The following is an 18,463-nucleotide window of genomic DNA, read 5'->3' as shown; positions in this document are numbered from 1 at the left end:
TGATATATTTAGTACAAAAAAGTAAGAAAACTTCCTTCCCTCTCTACAAATAAAAAGATATATAACTCCATTTTGAACTTAAAGAATTCTTTTCATAGCAGATACTTAAGTTTTTCTTACTGTAACACACTTACTGCCACAAATACTAAAGATTACAAACCAGTTTATTTAATTTCTTATGTCTTTTCTCATGGATTCTAACAGTCAAAATCTTACTCCAAATAAATAGAAAAAGAAAGGCTTATTATTCCTAAATTTAGAAATACAGGGACAAATATGGGGAAATCTGAAAGTTGTTTTTATTAAAATCTTACAGACTTGAAAACAGTACACTCCCACATAATTTAGGGTAAACAGAATAGTGTTTATACTACAATTAGGTAACAAGAGCTATGCGTAATGAAATGTAATGCCTCTAGAGAGAAACTTTAGAATGGATAGAAAGCCAAGAATTAAGACCAAAAGATAAACACATTTTGGGGTTTAGTTATATTTTGAAGCACTGTTTATAAAATGGGGAAAATTCAACATTGCCTGCAGACATGGGTACAGTCTCTGATGAGACACATGGCTCAGGCTGAAACATCTGCTCTGTCAAACAGACCCACATTTCTCAAGGATAATTAGTACAAAACCCAGTGATTACGGCAACAAAGAATACCACCTTATTTCCCCATTATCCCTTCTCCCTTAGCAAAGTCATGTTCCAGTGGTGACATATCAATAAATTATTTAGCATTTTAAAGTATTTCCATACCACTGGCAGAAAAAAATAATGACAGCCAATTAAACACCTGTATAACAGACACCAAAAGAAAAAAAGTCCATTTCCATGGAAACCCCACATGGGATTTTGACATTACTTTGAAAGTCGTCGCCCATTATTAACAGAATGGAAAGCCAAATGCGTGTTCACTCTCCCCTCTTGCCTCTGGTAGGTCCTCTAATCAAGATATAAGCAGAAATAAAATCAAAGAAGCATAAAGTAAAGGAATCAAAATGAAAAATACAGAAGACATCTAAACATTACTACAAACTCCAGGCAAGGCTGAATGCTTCATTAGAAAAGGAATGATGGCACAGCAGATAAATATTCATTGCCATGAGTACAACTCTTTCACAGTGTTTGTTTTTATTAATTGCAGTAAGGTCCTTAAAAACAAATCATGAATACCTAAATATATTTTTCTTTATTCTTAACATAAGATATTAAATCAAAACTTTTACCATAGAAAAATATTAGTTCCTTTCCTCACAAAAGAAAATCATTAACAAATACTTAATCCCTTTGATATGCTAGAGATAAAATAAAACACATAGTAAGGATTTATATCTAAAAAGAAATAACTAGGCCTCTGACTATACAAGTGAAACAAGAAACAGACGTGAACTCCCAATGGATAAACAAGTAGATTACTGACTAAAATACATGAAAGAACTATTTTCAGGAATAGAACACCAGGCATCAGTGAACTGTGAACTATAGAAAAACATAACAAACAAGGTGAGTTATCTACCTGATGGTGCAATTTCTACATCACAGTCAGTCAGCGAAACCATGCACAGTTCAGCAGATGTGTTGATTTAATAAGCCAAACAATAGTTCAAGAAGGTTGAGGAAGCTGGGCGTGGTGGCGCACACTTTTAATCCCAGCACTCAGGACGCAGAGGTAAGAGGATCACCAAGAGTTTGAGGCCACCCTGAGACTACATATTGAATTCCAGGTCAGCCTTGGCTAGAGTGAGACCCTACCTTCAAAACCCAAAAAAGAAAAGAAAGTTGAGGAGGGGTGGAGAGATGTCTTAGCAGTAAAGGCATTTGCCTGTAAAGCCAAAGGACCCAGGTTCAATTCCCCAGTACCCACATAAAGCCAGATGCACAAGGTGGCACAAACATCTGGAGTTTGTAGCAGCTAGAGGCTCTGGAGCACCCATCTTCTCTTTCTCTTTCTCTTTCTCTTTCTCTCTCTCTCTCCCTCTGTCTCAAATGAACATATAAATAAATAAATAAATATTTTTTTAAAATAAAAGAAGGTTGAGGAAAGTTGACAGAAACAAAAAAGCAAAAACCCACAATGCATCCCCTGAAGTTGCTACGGGGTGCATCAGACATGCAGGAAAAAGAAAAAGAAAGGAGGGGAGGGGAGAGGTAGAAGAAGGGAACATGGGAAGAGAGGAAATAGAAGAAAAATGAGAAAAGAAAACAGACAAATGAACATTTCATTGAAGTCAGACAATGCAGAGAAACATCCTAACTCTGAGCAGACACACTCAAGAGTTCTTGTGGACTACCCAGCACAGACTGCCCCGACATGAAGACCTAGCCCACCTTTAAAATGGAGGTCTGAAAAGGTCAGATGATCTGCAAAAAACTCTTTCCAAAATAAAACCCAACACTTAAAAAAAAAAAAAGTTACCCAAATCTAGACACTCATCAACATACTATAATGTCCTTCATTCATCCAAAACTTACTAGAGAGAATTCCAGGTAAGATGGCAGCATGGTACCTATGCCAAGTAACCTGGGGGGATATAAGCAGGAATAAAGCAAACTATATTTTTCTACAGAAAAGTGAAAGTATATAAGGAACTATCAACCAGAGCAGAGAAACAGGAGATACCCAAAATTTCTAGCAAGCAGGAAGCACAAAAGCGGCTCCTGCCACAGCACCATTGGCCTGATCCACATGACCACCTGACCCGGTGCAGCGCAGAGCTGCAGGAAAAGCCAGGTGAAGGGATCTTCCACTCACGTCGACCTCATCTCACAGTCAAGAAACCTTAAGGGGAAGACAACAGAAACCAGCTGAGCAGCTGCTGAAGGAGAACACAAACAGGATGAGCTGAGCAGGTCAGTTAAAACTCCAAGCACGCTGCACAAACTCCCTTCCTCCATCTACCAGTGCCACAAACCACCAGAAAACTCATCCATCTCCCAGCCCCACAGCATCCAGTACAACCAATCAGAACATCAGATCCAGCAACACAAGCAGCATAACCAAATCTTCAATGCAACAGCAAAGGACAGAGGCTTCAGCAATAATGAGATTAGAAGCCATTCCAAAAAGTAACAGGGCCAGGCGTGGTGGCACATACCTTTAATCCCAGCACTTGGGAGGCAGAGGTAGGAGGATCCCTGTGAGTTCGAGGCCACCCTGAGACTCCATAGTGAATTCCAGGTCAGCCTGGGCTACAGTGAAACCCTACCTCGAAAAACCAAAAAAAAAAAAAGGTAACAGGGCCTACATACACAAAACCAGGCACATAGCTATATCTGCACTGGAATTCCTAATCTCACCCTTCCATGTTTGGGCAGGTTATGTGATGGACTTTAATTGATGTATTCTTGGTCGGATGTACCATTCTGAAATAAACTATTCTGGTATTGACTATTATTGCTTTGATGTTTCCTGATTTATACGGCTGTTATCTTTTTCTTCTGTCATTATTGGGTACAAAGTCTCATTCAGCCCCAGGCTGACCTGGAACCAATTTCAGACCAGAAACCTCAGCCTCCCATTTGAAATCACTGAAGGGTATGAGGCAACCTAAGGGACTTCGGCTTTATTAGATTATCTGTTTGTTTTAATCCCTACTCTTGCATAAATACTCTGTGCTGGCTTACATTGAATGTGTATATCACTCAGTTGAATTTTTTAATTTGTCGGCAATTTTCACCAACCATCCTACTAAGAATACTTGAAAAACAAACAAATTCAACATCTAAGGCCACTTCAGCTGTTATTCTGAGGGTATAAGAGCCACAACTTACACCATAAACTCCAAACCTGAAGATTAATATAAAGTTGGATTGACACATGAGGGGAAGCTCCACATGGCAGGGGAGAATGATGGCATGAGCAGAGGGTTGCCAGAAGCCCCTGTCCAACATAAGGTGGACAACAGGAACAGGAGAGTGTGCCAAACACTGGCATTGGGAAAATGACTATAACACCCATAAGACCATCCCAACAAGATACCGCCTACAGGAGGCTTTAATTTCCAATTTCCATCAACTGGGGAGACTAGCATTCAGAATACCTCACTTTATAGGGGACACCTGACACAAACCACCACAATAATCAACATAATAAAGACTATTTATGACAAACCTACAGCCAACATAAAAACTTGAAACTTTTCCACTAAATTCAGGAACAAGACAAGGGTGTCCACTGTCCCCACTTTTATTTAATATAGTACTAGAAGTCTTGGCTATAGCAATAACACGAGACACTCATAAAAGGGATACAAATTGGAAAGGAAGAGATCAAATTATCATTACTTGCAGATGATATGATTCTATGCATAAAGGACCCTAAAGACTCTACCAGAAAACTGTTAGAGCTATAAAACACTTTTAGCAACATAGCACGATACAAAACAAACATACAGAAATCAGTTGCTTTCCTATATACTAACAACAAGCATGAAGAGGATGAAATCAAGTAATCATTCCCATTCACAACTGCCTCAAAAAAATAAATAAGTACCATGGAACAAACTTAATCAAGGAAGTAAAAGATCTCTACAATGAAAACTTTAAAACATTCAAGAGAGAAATTGCAGAAGACACTAGAAAATAGAAAGGCATCCCACATTCTTGGATTGTAAGAATCAATACTGTGAAAATGTCAATCTTCCCAAAAGCAATTTACACATTTAATGCAATCTCCATCAAAATTCCACTGACATTCTTCACGGAAATAGGAAAAACAATCCTAAAATTCATTTGGAAGCACAAAACGCCAAAAATAGCTAAAACAATTTTCAGCAAGAAATATAAGCCTGGTGTTATCACTGTACCTGCTTTTAATCTATATTACAGAGCCATAGTAACAAAAACATCATGGTACTGGCACAAAAACAGACACATAGATCAATGGAACAAAACAGAGGACCCAGACATAAGTCCACTGTTGGTGAGAATGTAAGATGGTACAACCACTATGGAAAGCAATATGGAAACTCCTAAAAAGATTGACTACAGAGTTACCAACAGACCCAGTTATTTCCTTACTGGGCATTTACCCCAAAAGCTCCACACCTTAGTTCAGAGACATTTGCTCAACCATGTTTACAGCTGCTCAATTCATAATAGCTAAGAGCTGGAATCAAACCATATGCCCATCATTAGACGAATGGATAACCAAGATGCAGTATATCTCTACAATGGAATTCTACACAGCAGTAAGGAACAATGACACAATGAGATTTGAAGAAAAAGGGTCAAATTTGGAACAGCTCATTCTCAGCGAACTCACCCAATCACAGAAAGATAATCGTCGCATGGTCTCACTCATCTGTGGCTCTTAACCTGAATGTGCCTGAGATGCTGACATATCTAATAAGAATCCCAAGGACCTAACAAGTGGAAGGGAGAGTGGGAGGGGAAGGTAAGAGTTGGAGGGGAGGACACAAAACTGGACCCAAATGAAAATAGTACCATCAAATCCTATATCCTGAAAGACAGACTAAAAGGTTGAACTTTCATCAGCTCCTAAGAGGGAACACCTGAATCACAGGGCCCTGCAGAGGGTATAATAAAGACTAACCTTAATCTTTTCCTGTTTTACTTGATCTCTCTCCATCTGTCTCCTCTCTTTCTCTTTTACATTACCTATCTTTTTCTTCCTTCTTTACCCTTGGTGATAGCCTGTAACTCCCAGTACCAGCATATGGTTAATATCCACAATGAGCTATTGATCAGAGAGACCAACAAGGTTTCCCAAAAGAAGATAGATTTCAGTCAGAGTACTTGATGACCCACCAAACATTAGTGTTAAGACCCTACTGCTGAAGACACCATATGCTGTTGGTACAGAACATGGAGTGACCAAGCTGGAATATGGAAGAGAGTCAGTCCCCAGACACTTAGCTCATCTAGTGCCAGAAGGTACTACATGAGCAACTGGGGAAAAATGACCAACATTTGTCCTAGCAACACATGATCTAAGCTACTCAGCAGCAAACAACCTGACATGACGCTCACACAAGTGCAATAGTGGCACACAGCTATGGTGGGTAATCAACTGCTCTTGATTTGGCTAACGAATCTGCTCAGTGGAACAGAACCCACAGCTAGAGCTGGGAAACAAGTCAGAATCATAGCCAAAGAACAAGCCCACTCTCCATTATCAAGCTCCCAGCAACCATGGGCTACAAGAGGGCCTACATCTAATAAATTCTCTCGAAAATAATAATGATCATCCCATTTATCTGGTGCTGACTTCACTCTCCATTGGAGAATTTGCTTCTCTTTTTCAAGTGGATAAAGATTGCACCTCACCAGGGCCCCAGCTGAAACCATAGAGTAATTGGGGAAATGAGCAGGAGTGCTGCTTTCAAGGTGAACCTGGTACCAGCACAAGGGTGAAGGAGATAGACACAAAGAATACTCAACTCCTACCAAACCAGATATGCAGAGACACAGAGGCTCCCAAGACCTCATCACTGAAGTAGACCTAAAACAAACCCAACATGGTTCAGGGAAATTCACAGAAGAGGGGACAGAAAGGTTGTTAGAGCCACGAGTTGGGACATTATGCACAAAGACATTGCTCTTACCCATAACTGATGGCTACCCCCATAATGCACGACCTACATTCCCCAACGAGGAAGGTCCCTTCAGAGGAGGGAGGAGGCTAACAATGATACCGACATGGCTATATACACACTGTGTATATAACTAATAGAAAAAAAAATTTTTAGGAAATCATTTTTTTTTTTAATCTTACCTTTTAGTTTTCATCTGGTCCCTCAGTTTGCTATACATCTCTAGGACTTGAAAGAGAGAAAAGAGCACACAAGCATTATTTATACAAAGCAAAGACTAAAGCTAAAGGAACTGCTACTCAATATTCCCACTCCATTTCAAGTTTCTCACCTGGAAGACACAACATTAATTTATCGACAGTGGCAGAAATATTTCTCTGTTGTAGCCGGCACTGCTTCAGCTCTTCCATTGCTATTACCAGCTTGGCAAAAGTGAAAAAAAGACTAAATTATGGCAAGAGTTGTAAATAAAAATCTTTCAGTCACATTTTTCCACAGTGTTCAATTCATCAGCAAACTCCAGACAATTTCACAGTAAGACCTGCCAAGCAGATTAAAAAACTGCCTTTCCCAACCAGTAAAATTCCTGTGTGGTTTCCTACTTTCTCCCAGTCTTCTAGGAAGGCAAAATGGCTCAAATGGGCTATCCAGGAGAAAAACCATTTTCACATTCCCCCCCAATCCTAGACTGACTGACTCCTCATGATATACAGTTTAATCTATCACTACAAAGATCCCTCATCTCCTTCATGAGGGCTGGCCTTCTAAAGGACAGCCACCCTTCCTGTAATCTTCAACTCAGCCTCTATTTCAACAATGAAACCACACACTTAGAAAACGGGGCTCTTCAACAAGATCTACTTTAGTGAAGATGAGTTCACTTCTATTCCCATAGTTCCTATTTTAAAGGATTAAAGCTGAAGTCATCTCACAGTATAACTAAGAGAAGCAGTCCAGTCTGTAGGATATTATATAGGATATATATTATTATATAGGATACTTATTTCAGAATATTTGAAAAGAAGGCGTAACTTAAATGTCTACTTACAGCATTCATCCCATACCCATGCTTAAAAACTTTAGCACAGGGCTGGAGAGATGGCTTAGCAGTTAACATGTTTGCTTGCAAAGCCAAAGGATCCCAGTTCAACTCTCAAGGACCCAAGTAAGCCAGACACACAAGGGGGCACATGCATCTGGAGTTCATTTGCAGTGGCTGGAGGCCCTGGCATGCCCATTCTCTCTCTAACCCCCCTTCTCTCTCTCAAATAAATAAATATGAATTTTTTTTAAGATAGCATAGATATCATGCAAAAAGAATGAATGAGAACAGAGGGAAGATACAGGACAATAATAGACTGTGAGTCAGAAAAATTGGTCCCAGCCCTGTCAATGATCATATAAATTTTAGCAAACAACCTTTTCTCATTTCCTCATCAATAAAACAGTGGCAACACCTGTCCTCACTTTGGATCCAGCAAATAAATAGATACAAAAATTATACTGCAAACTATAATGGTTTAAATGATTAGTGGACTACTCAAGAACTGAGGACTCATTTTTCAACAAATATTTACTGAATACTCACTTTATGCCAGTCATTTAGGTAGATGAAAGAGATGCAGCAATGAATATGACAAAACTTTTTAACTATATGGAATTTAATTCATAAGAGTGATACAAGAAAATATTACATAATTATAAACATAAATGAAGAGTATGATAGGTACAGTGAGGAAAAGTAAAATAAGAAGAGTAAAAAGAAGATAACATATAGAGTAGACATGATGACACACATAATCCTAGCACTTGGGAGGTGGAGGAAAGTGGATCAGGGCTTCAAGACCAGCCTCACTACACAATGAATTCAAAATCAGTACTAGACACATAAGACCTTATTTCCCCCTGACAAGTAAGTATAGTGACCTTATCTCTCAAACATTTTTTTAAAGCAACATGAAAGATTTGAAATAGATGAATATGGGGGGGGCTCTCTCTCTCTTCTTCCCTTCTTCCCTCCATCCCTCTCAAATTAAAAAACAAAAAGGAAAAAAAAATTTTTAGCCTGGCGTGGTCGCACACGCCTTTAATCACAGCACTCAGGAGGGAGGCAGAGGTAGGAGGATCACCGTGAGTTCAAGGCCACCCTGAGACTACATAGTGAATTCCAGGTCAGCCTAGGCCAGAGTGAGACCCTACCTTGAAAAAAACAGGAAAAAGAAAATGTTTTTAAGAAAAAAAGGGTGGAAAGATGGTTTAGCAGTTAAGGTACTTGCCTACAAAGCCAAAGGACCCAGGTTCAATTTCTCAGGACCCACATGAGCCAGATGCACAAGGTGCCACATGCATCAGGAGTTTGTCTGCAGTGGCTGGAGGCCCCTGGCATACCCACTCCACCCGCCTCCTTCTAAAATAAAACAAAAAAAAATGAGCAGACTAGAGAGATATCTTAGAGGTTAAGGTGCTTGCCTGCGAAGCCTAAGAATGCAGGTTCAATTCTCCAGGTCCCATGTATGACAGAAGCACAAGGCAGTACATGTATCTGGAGTTCTGCAGTGGCTAAAGGCCCTGGCATGCCCATTCTTTCCTCATCTCTCTGTCTCCCTCTCTGTCTCTAATAAATAAAAGTAAATCTTTAAGAAAAAAATGAAGACAAAATAGATGGACATGGGGGGACAGCAGCAACAGGCTTGGGTATAACATGACCTAAGAAAGTCTGCTTCTTGCAGGGTATGGTGGTGCATGCCTTTAACATCAGCACTCAGGATCACTGTAGTTCTAGGTCAGTCAGGGCTAGAGTAAGACTCTACCTGGGGTAGGGGGTTAGGCTGCATCTTTCATTACACTCTGTAGTAACTACATTCATTTAATTCACATAAACATTACAAGTAGCAGCAATAAAAAACATCCAACACATGGCTCATAGTATCAAAAGCCATTAAATGAAGAACAGTCATCCAAAGAGACCAACAAAAACGCATAAGATTTTTTCAAAAGGTAAACTGGACTTACTTCCTTTCCCTCATGCTGCAGTTTTCTATTAGTGTCCGTCACTTGGTTCTGTGGAGAGAAGGCAATTTAAACTCAAAAAACAAATAGCTAGACCACAGTTGAATAAGGGTTATCAATTCACTATGAAGAGACTGAGGCTGGATGCTAGGTACTCTCAGTATCCCACCACATGTGATCCACTGTCTCTCTCCTTGCCTATTTCTCTCTCTCAAATAAAGAAAAATAGAATATTTTTTTAAAAAGATATACTTAGTTTAGAAGATTCCAAACTAAGATAATACAGGATTACACTTTAATGTGAGAGAGAAAAGAGAAAAAAAAAAGAGAGAAAATAAAATAAAAAAAGTAATCCTTAGAAAGAGCTTTACCATCCGTATAATACCTAGAAGACAAATATTACAGACATTCCTCACAACACCAACGTATTATGCTGATTTTAGAAAATGCATTATCTAAATTGTTTTTGGATTATTAGTTCATAACAGCTTCTAACACTTTCATATTCTTATTAATCTTTCCATCAGATAGTTAAAAGTAGGTAAATAAGACTTTAAATTAGTTACAGCTTATAATTTAAAGGAACAAGTACATATTTTCAGTACCATCTACCTTTGATGGCACCACCAAGGTAAAAAAAATTAAGTATACAGCATAGTAAATTCTTTATCATCTCAAATACTTTCAAAACATGAATAGTAACTTTTAAAAGTTTTTCTGAGTGGAGGTTATTAACTGCTACTCTTTATACTTTCACTTCCTGCATTCCCTAACTCAGTATTTCTTAAAGTGTTCCTTAAAGCATCAAGAAAAAAGCATGCCCAAGAAAAAGATATTATAGGAAATATTTTCCAAACTCACTTAAAATCCTTTTATTCAGGACTTTAAGAAATTAGTTTTTCAGAAAACAAACTTTTTTAAATTGTTGCCCTAAATTGTGCACTATATATATGAACTATATTTTCAGAGCAGATTACCACATGTACCCTTATGTTCAAGACAAAATGAAATCTTACCTCTTCCAGGAAGCCTTTATAAAATATCAGAAAGAGAGACAAAAAACACTTACATTACCTCCTTATTATTTTTTTTTAATTTTTTATTTATTTGAGAGCGACAGACACAGAGAGAAAGACAGATAGAGGGAGAGAGAGAATGGGCGCGCCAGGGCCTCCAGCCTCTGCAAACGAACTCCAGACGCGTGTGCCCCCTTGTGCATCTGGCTAACGTGGGACCTGGGGAACCAAGCCTCGAACCGGGGTCCTTAGGCTTCACAGGCAAGCGCTTAACCGCTAAGCCATCTCTCCAGCATGTGAAATACATTGTTCATTTATTGGTCTGTGAGCTCAACAAAAATTAAGGGTATATAAAAAAAAAAAAAAAAAAAAAAAAATTAAGGGTATGATGGAGCTGCCCAAAATATAGATTTAAGGTAGTAATACAAGTATTATCTAAAACAAGGGTCAGAAATCTGTTTTCATAAAGAGTCAGACAGTAAGTATTTTAGATTTTTAGGCCACACAGTGGCTGCAGAAACTATTCAACACTGACACTATAGCCAGAATGCAGCCATAACAGAAGATGTAAATGAGTGGGTGTGGCTAAATCCCAATAAAACAGAAGACAAGCTAGATTTGGCCTGCAAACCAGAATTTGCTGATGCCTGCTCCAGAGTAAGATTAGGTACTAAAATGGTTAAGACCAAGTGATGAGAATTATATTCAGGGGTCGAGTTTTATGATGGCTTCAGGAAGTGGAGCTTATTACTCAAACAATATATATACTTCAGCTCAAGGTGAGAAAAAGCTTCCAGGCAGGACTGGAAAGATGGCTTAGCAGTTAAATAGCGAAGTTTAAGGACTCAGGTTCAGCTCTACAGTAGTCATGTAAGCCAGATGCATAAACCAGATGCATTAAGTTTGTCTGTAGTGGCTGGAGGCCCTGGCATGTCCATTCTCTCTCTATCTCAAATAAATGAATAATTTTGTTTTTGTTTTTGTTTTTGTTTTTCGAGGTAGGGTCTCTAGCCCAGGCTGTCCTGGAATTCACTATGTAGTCTCAGGGTGGCCTCAAACTCACCGTGATCCTCCTACCTCTGCCTCCCGAGGGCTGGGATTGAAGGCGTGCACCACCACGCCCAGCTCTAAAATATTTTTTTTAAAGCAGGCAATATGACTGAAAATATCTTTTATAAAAGCTTTAACTAATATGGAGCTGGATGTGGTGATACAAGCCTTTAATCCCAGTATTCCAGAGGCTGAGGTAGGAGGACTGTCATGAGATTGAGGCCAGCCTGGACTACAGAGTGAGTTATAGATCATCTGAGCTAACATGAGACCCTGCTTCAAAAAATAAACAAAAAATGGTATGAGTGGAAAGGAGCAACAGTACTATATCACTCAAAGAAGTCATTTGATAATAAATGAAAAGAAACTATAACTGTCTACGAAGGCACTTTTTTTGCTTCAGAAAACATAAACATGAGTATTATGTGCATATGTATCCCCATATACACATACATGCTATAGATCATGAATAGCTAGAATATAAATATTGTTAAAAATTGTTAATACTTAGTCTTTTCTATAACCTAAACTTTTCTTTTAAGAGTTCAAGACCCTAAAAATTTATTTCATAGGTTCTTTTTTGTTTTTTTGTTGTTGTTTTTCAAGGTAGGGTCTCACTCTAGTCCAGGCTGACCTGAAATTCACTAAGTAGTTGCAGGATGGCCTCAAACTCATAGCAATTCTCCTACCTCAGCCTCCCAAAGCCTGGGATTAAAGGTGTGAGCCACCACACCCAGCTCGTGGGTTCTTAATCTAGGTCAGATGGCTTCCCCTACAGCAAAGCGTACCAAGTGTACAAGAGATAGTCCTCAACCCTCTGAGTAAATGGGCAAAGCGTGAAGCAGCCTAATAACCTTAACTGTTAATATGTAGGCAAAGGGTTCCCTCATGGGCACCCTCACCAATTTGAAGGACTTTGCAATTTGAGCTATATAAAGTAAAGGGAGAGAGGAGGAGGAAGAAAAAGTGATACAAGTAAATGGTGAGCATTACAGGTAAAATTCAGTATTATTCAGCCCAGAAGATATAGATCAGGTTACCAAAGGAACTGTGGGAGGACTCTGGGATACCAATGTCCAAGGAGCATAGAAAAGAACAGCCCAAGGCTAGGGAGATGGCTCAGCTAGTAAACTGTCTACTGTGTAAGCATGAGAATCTGACTTTAATGCCCAGAATCCATGTAAAAATGCCAGTGTGACAGCACATGCCTGTAATCCCAGCATTAGGGGTGGTGGAGAAAGGTAGATTTCTGGGGTATTCTGCAAACCAGTCTAGTCTGCTTGGTGAGTTTCAGGCCAAGAGGGACTCTGTCTCAGAAAAAAGGTGGATGGTGTTCCTAAGGAATGACACCTGAGGTTGTACTCTCCCACATATACATGACAACATACACATATGTATGCATGCATATATACATTTTTTTAAAAAAGGGTAGAGGGCCAGGTGTGGCGGGTCACACCTTTAATTACAGCACTTGGGAAGCAGAGGTAGGAGGATGGCCATGAATTCAGGCCATCATGAGACTACATGGTGAGTTCCATGTCAGCCTGGACTAGAGTAAGGCCCTACCTCAAAAAAAAAACAAAAAAGAAAAAAAGATAGGGCTGGAGAGATGGCTCTGGGTTAAATCTCCTGCTTGCAAAACCTAATGACCCAGGTTTGATTTCCCAGTACTTATGTAAAGCCAGATACACAAAGTGGCCCATGCATCTGGAGCTCTTTGGCAGTGGCTAGAGGCCCTGGCATGCTCTCACTTGCTCACTTGCTTGCTATCTCTCTCCCCCTGCAAATTAATGAAATGTTTTGAGGATGAGGGAGAATAGCCCAAGAGGATAGGGATAACATAGGATAAGAGAGGTGGGTGAGGATAAATAGCACTTAGCAACAAATTAAGATTTGTTACCTAAAGGATGGAAATAGAGAATTATGTTGGCAATATTTTCCTTTAAAAATGGATTCCTTTTTAAAATCTTAAGGTCCAATGCAGTTTAGACCAGAATTTTGGAAATGTTATACTAAGATATAGTATACAGCATATTGTAAGTATGTTCTATATCATTACCCAGTTGGGACTAGCACACCATAATCAAATATGTTAATATTTATGTAATGAAGTTGAGAAAATGGCTTAGCGGTTAAGGCTTTTGCCTGCAAAGCCAAAAAACTCAGGTTCGATTCCCCAGGACTCACGTAAGCCAAATGTACAGGGTGGCATTTGCAGCAGCTGATGGCCCTGGTACACCCATTCTCTCTATCTGCCTCTTCTTTTTTTTCTCTCTCTCTCTTTCTCTCAAATAAATAAAATAAATAAAAACTAAAACTTAAAAATTAAAAAAAAGAGGGTTGGTTCTGGGGATATGTCTCATCAGTTAAGAGTGCCTGCCTTATATGGCAATGTCAATGTGAATGTATGTCCCCCATAGCCTGAGATTGATGTGATGTGATGTGATGTGATGTGATGTGATGTGATGTGATGTGATGTGATGTGGTGATGTGATGTGATGTGATGTGATGTGATGTGATGTGATGTGATGTGATGTGATGTGATGTGATGTGATGTGATGTGATGTGATGGTATGTTATGTTTTGTTGTTTTGGTTTTTTTGTTTTGTTTTGTTTTTGAGTTACAGTTTTGCTCCTGCCCATGCTGACCTGGAATTTATGTAGTCTCATGCTGGCCTCAAACTCTCAGTGATCCTCCTATCTCTGCCAGCCTAGTGCTAGAATTAAAGGCATGAGCCACCACACCTAGCCCTGAGGTATTTTGATTAATGTTAAGCCTCCTACTTAAGTTTCTAGCAGCCAGCTAAAAGAGGTGTCACTAGGGGCGGATCTTTTGGTCCAACCCTAAGCTGTATAATGAACAGTTTTGTTCTAGCACTTTGTGTTTGCTGGCTGTTTGATGGTGTCTCTGCTATGCATCTATAGATACTTCTTCTGCCATTGATGGAACTTCCCCTGGATCCTATACTCCTGAAATAAACCTTTTCCTCCCATAAGCTGCTTCTGGTCAGATGGTTGTCCAGAACTGCAACACCTTATAAGTATGAGGACTTGAATTCAATCCCCAGCACCCACATTTAGAAAAAAAAAAAAAAAAGCCAGGCATGGTGGCATACGTCTTTAATCCCAGCATTCAGAGGCAAAGGTAGGAGGATCACTGAGTTCGAGGGCAGCCTGAGACCACATAGTGAATCCCATGTCAGCCTGATCTTGAGTGAGGCCCTACCTCGAAATCAACCCCTCCCCCCCAAAAAAGCCTGGCCACACATATGCCGGTAACTCTAATCCTGAGAGGGTGGCAACAGGAGAAATACTGGGTCCCATCAATCACAGTTTGATTGAAAAAGAGCAACCCCAGGGTTCAACAAGAGATTCTGTCTCCAGGAAACAAAGCAGAAGAATGGTAGAGAGGGACCACACCATTCTACTCTTGCCTGGGACATATACACCTACACACACACATGCATGTACTATACGCACACATACATATGCGAGCGTGTGTGTGCGCTCTCTCCCCCCCCCCTTTCTCTCTCTCGAAAAGGAAAGATATGATCCTAAAGAAATGGCAGGGACTGAAGAGATGGCTTAGCGGTTAAGGCATTTGCCTGCAAAGCCAAAGGATTCCAGTTCAACTCTCTAGGACCCACGTAAGCCAGATACACAAGGGGGTGCATGCATCTGGAGTTCATTTGCAGTGGCTAGAGGCCCTGGCCTGCCCATTCTCTCTCTGCCTCTTTCTCTCTCAAATAAATAAAATAAAATAAAATAAAATAAAATAAAATAAAATAAAATAAAATAAAATAAAATAAAATAAAATAAAATAAAATAAAATAAAATAAAATAAAATAAAATAAAATAAAATAAAATAAAATAAAGAAATGGCAGAACCAGGTCAGAGGGGAATATTGTAGTAAAGATCCTGGACTTTGTTCTTTTGAGTCTAAGCAAAGGGATCTACTGATGCTTTTAAATCAGGTAAGTGATATATTTATATTTGAATTTTAGATAAATTGTTCTGAAGTTTCTGACTACTTAGTACGATTACTTGGTATAAACTCTGTGACGTTGGTCATGTGTTTCATTTATCTTTACTTCAATTCTGTATCTATAAGGTGGGAATAAAAAGTATCTACCTCATAAAATAAATTTTATATTAAATAAATCTTCACTATAATTATGTCATGCAATGTAACCTCTATTCTTTGCATGCAAGTTGGAACCCCAAAACAGGACAAGAGAAACAAACATGTAGAAGGGCCTCCTTACTTTGAGTTTTTGGGCTTCTCCTCTCACTTTCAACAATTCAGTAATGGAGTCCACAAAGCCCTGGTAATGAAAGTTGCACATCTTCTCAATTTCTCGATCATGGTTGCGGATGCGAGTTTCCAGCTTCTCCATGAACCGTCCATGTTCCTCACCATCATAAACAGACCTTTGAAAAACAAATGGAATAGAGTTATAAATGAGAGACAAGGGCATCACCCTGGTTATCCTCTAAGAGATTAAAAAAAAAAAAATACTAGCCCCCTGAGGGGATGATACCATCTTCTAGGAGATGTGTTTCAAGAAAAATGGGCTACGGTCCCTCATGTCAAACCCTTTTTCTCCTACTCTGCTGTCTAAATACCCCAAGTGGTTTAGAGGATAATTGGGAGTGACAGGATTCTGCCAGGGGTGGTGGAACACATCTTTAATCCCAGCACTTACTTGAGAGGTAGAGGCAGCAAAATCAGGAGTTGGAGGCCACACTATTTCCCAGTCAATGACAACAGAAACTCTCATAATTCCCAATTCCTGAGGCTACCATATTAACGCTGGGGTGCTTCTCATGATGTCTTAACAGAGGTGTCAAGTCTTTAGTCTGCTTTAGTTGATTTAAAAGAGAAAGAAATACTTCCAAGGTGTTTTAAATTCAATGGTAAGAATTATTTCTAGGGATGTTTTGCCTGCTCTTACAAATCCATGCTTTTGTTCTATACTGGTATAACTGTCCTTCTGAGTGCTTAAAAAGCAGAGCTAAAAAGGGAAAGCAATATTTTGTTCCATGCTCCCAGATCAAGGAGGCCCAGTAGACAACAGGACACTTCTTCATGATCCCACAACTCTGATAAGTCACCTATCTTCTTGATCAGGAAAGACATGGAAGCCTAGAAATTGAACTCCAACCAGTGTACAGTCTGCAAAAGGAGGAGTCGGAACAGAGGTGAAGATCTTCAAGGCTTCCAAAGGAAGCCACATGGTCAGCACGCCCCTAACTCATCCCAGAAGATGGCATAAGTGCTTAGCCACAGAGTTCCTCCCAGGTCCCTAAAACTCACTTCAAAAAGACCACAACTGCCCTTAAAAAGTAATATATTTCTAGGCATGGTAGCACATGCCTTTAATTCCAGCACTTGGGAAGCTGAAGTAAGAGGATCACTTTGAGTTTGAGGCCAGTCTGGAAGTACAGAGTGCATTCCAGGTCAGCCTGGGTTACAGTGAGAACCTATCTCAAAAAAAAATATATATATATATGTTAAAGAGTTAAGTTTTGGCTACCAAACCTGGTTTTCAGCATTCACCAAGAAAAGTATAACACAAAGTAAAGTACTTACTCAGAGTGATACTTATGCCATTATCAAGGTTAAATGCTGTATATGTATTCTTCATAATTCTGATAATGTTTCACCTGCTTTACAAGATCCACAAGAATAGTTATTGACCATGTCAGATACCATCATGTCATTTTGTGAACAGCTTTTTGTATGTGGGGCCTAAATCTAAATAAAAAAATCATTATATGTTTTCTTAGCCTGTTTGGAGCCTAAAGGTAATTTTTTGGTTCAAAAATAGTCACTGTTTATTTCCAAAATAATTAAGTACGGGAACATTCATTCTCCTTACCTCAAAGGTTTATCCTTCATCCTCAGTACTGATCTGATACCCTGAACTATCTCCTCTTCCCCCATGAAAATCAACCAACCTATTTGCATCTATACTTTTTCCTCTGTCTACTCTCCAAAACAGTAGCAGAATCCCTACAAGCCCTTATCTGTGGCCAATCTTTCTTTTTACCAAGAACCTTACTCCTGTAATTATTCTTTACTATACCTTCCTGCATCATATGTTTCTCCTTCTCTAGTAGATCACATATGTATAACCATTTCTTTTAAACATCTTGTTTCTCTACTCTCCTTCCTAGCAAAACTCCTTTCCCTTTCCTCAGCCCCTCACTTCCTGACCTTATGAGAGGAAGTATTACTCTCCCTTCACCTACCAGCAGCATTTGTTGGGGCTTGGTGCTCACTCCCTCATGAAGCACTCTTCTGGAGACTTCAGTGGAAAACCATACTCGCATGGACTTCATCTTCACTGACATGCCTTCTCAAGCTTCCTTCTCTACTCCTCTTCCATTACCCTGCTCTCTCCCCAAGCAATGTCATAGCCTGAAAATATAATCCTTACAGTGTTGACTTCCTAATGTATAAAGTACAAATCAGAGCATTTCCCTGAGCATTAAGCTCAGTATATCCAGCTTCTAGTCAATACTTCCCACTGGAGCCGGGCGTGGTGGCGCACACCTTTAATCCCTGGGGGACAGAGGTAGGAGGATTACCATGAGTTCAAGGCCACCCTGAGACTACAGAGTTAATTCCAGGTCAGCCTGGACCAAAGTGAGACCCTACCTCAAAAAACAAAAAAAGTTTTAAAAAAATTCCCACTGGACTTTTAAAAGCCATCAAAAATATAGTACAGATTTAAAAAAATAGTTTACCAATCTACTTCCACTCCCAAACTTGTTCCTCCCACATATCTCAATGCCCCATCACAACTAATGGCACTATCCAGTTCTT

The 18,463-nt window shown here is 39.4% G+C and overlaps 1 protein-coding gene across 4 annotated transcripts in view; it reads right to left on the bottom strand.

The window, feature by feature from the left end:
* The window catches only part of Exoc6b (exocyst complex component 6B), a 672,146-nt gene that overhangs the window by 588,591 nt on the left and 65,092 nt on the right, over positions 1–18,463 (bottom strand). For 3 of the 4 annotated variants that reach the window (XM_045152123.1, XM_012951116.2, XM_045152124.1), the window contains exons 2-5: positions 15,897–16,062; positions 9,568–9,615; positions 6,887–6,977; positions 6,738–6,783 (exon numbers count right to left, since the gene is read on the bottom strand). In XM_045152123.1, the coding sequence (XP_045008058.1) occupies positions 6,738–6,783; positions 6,887–6,977; positions 9,568–9,615; positions 15,897–16,062 (351 nt within the window). The remainder of the gene's footprint in view (positions 1–6,737; positions 6,784–6,886; positions 6,978–9,567; positions 9,616–15,896; positions 16,063–18,463) is intronic. The other variant, XM_045152125.1, reaches the window with a different exon arrangement.

This window comes from Jaculus jaculus, chromosome 6 (assembly GCF_020740685.1).
Source record: "Jaculus jaculus isolate mJacJac1 chromosome 6, mJacJac1.mat.Y.cur, whole genome shotgun sequence".
In the NCBI taxonomy this organism is placed as follows: Eukaryota; Metazoa; Chordata; class Mammalia; order Rodentia; family Dipodidae; genus Jaculus; species Jaculus jaculus.
This window is presented reverse-complemented; position numbering and strand designations above follow the sequence as displayed.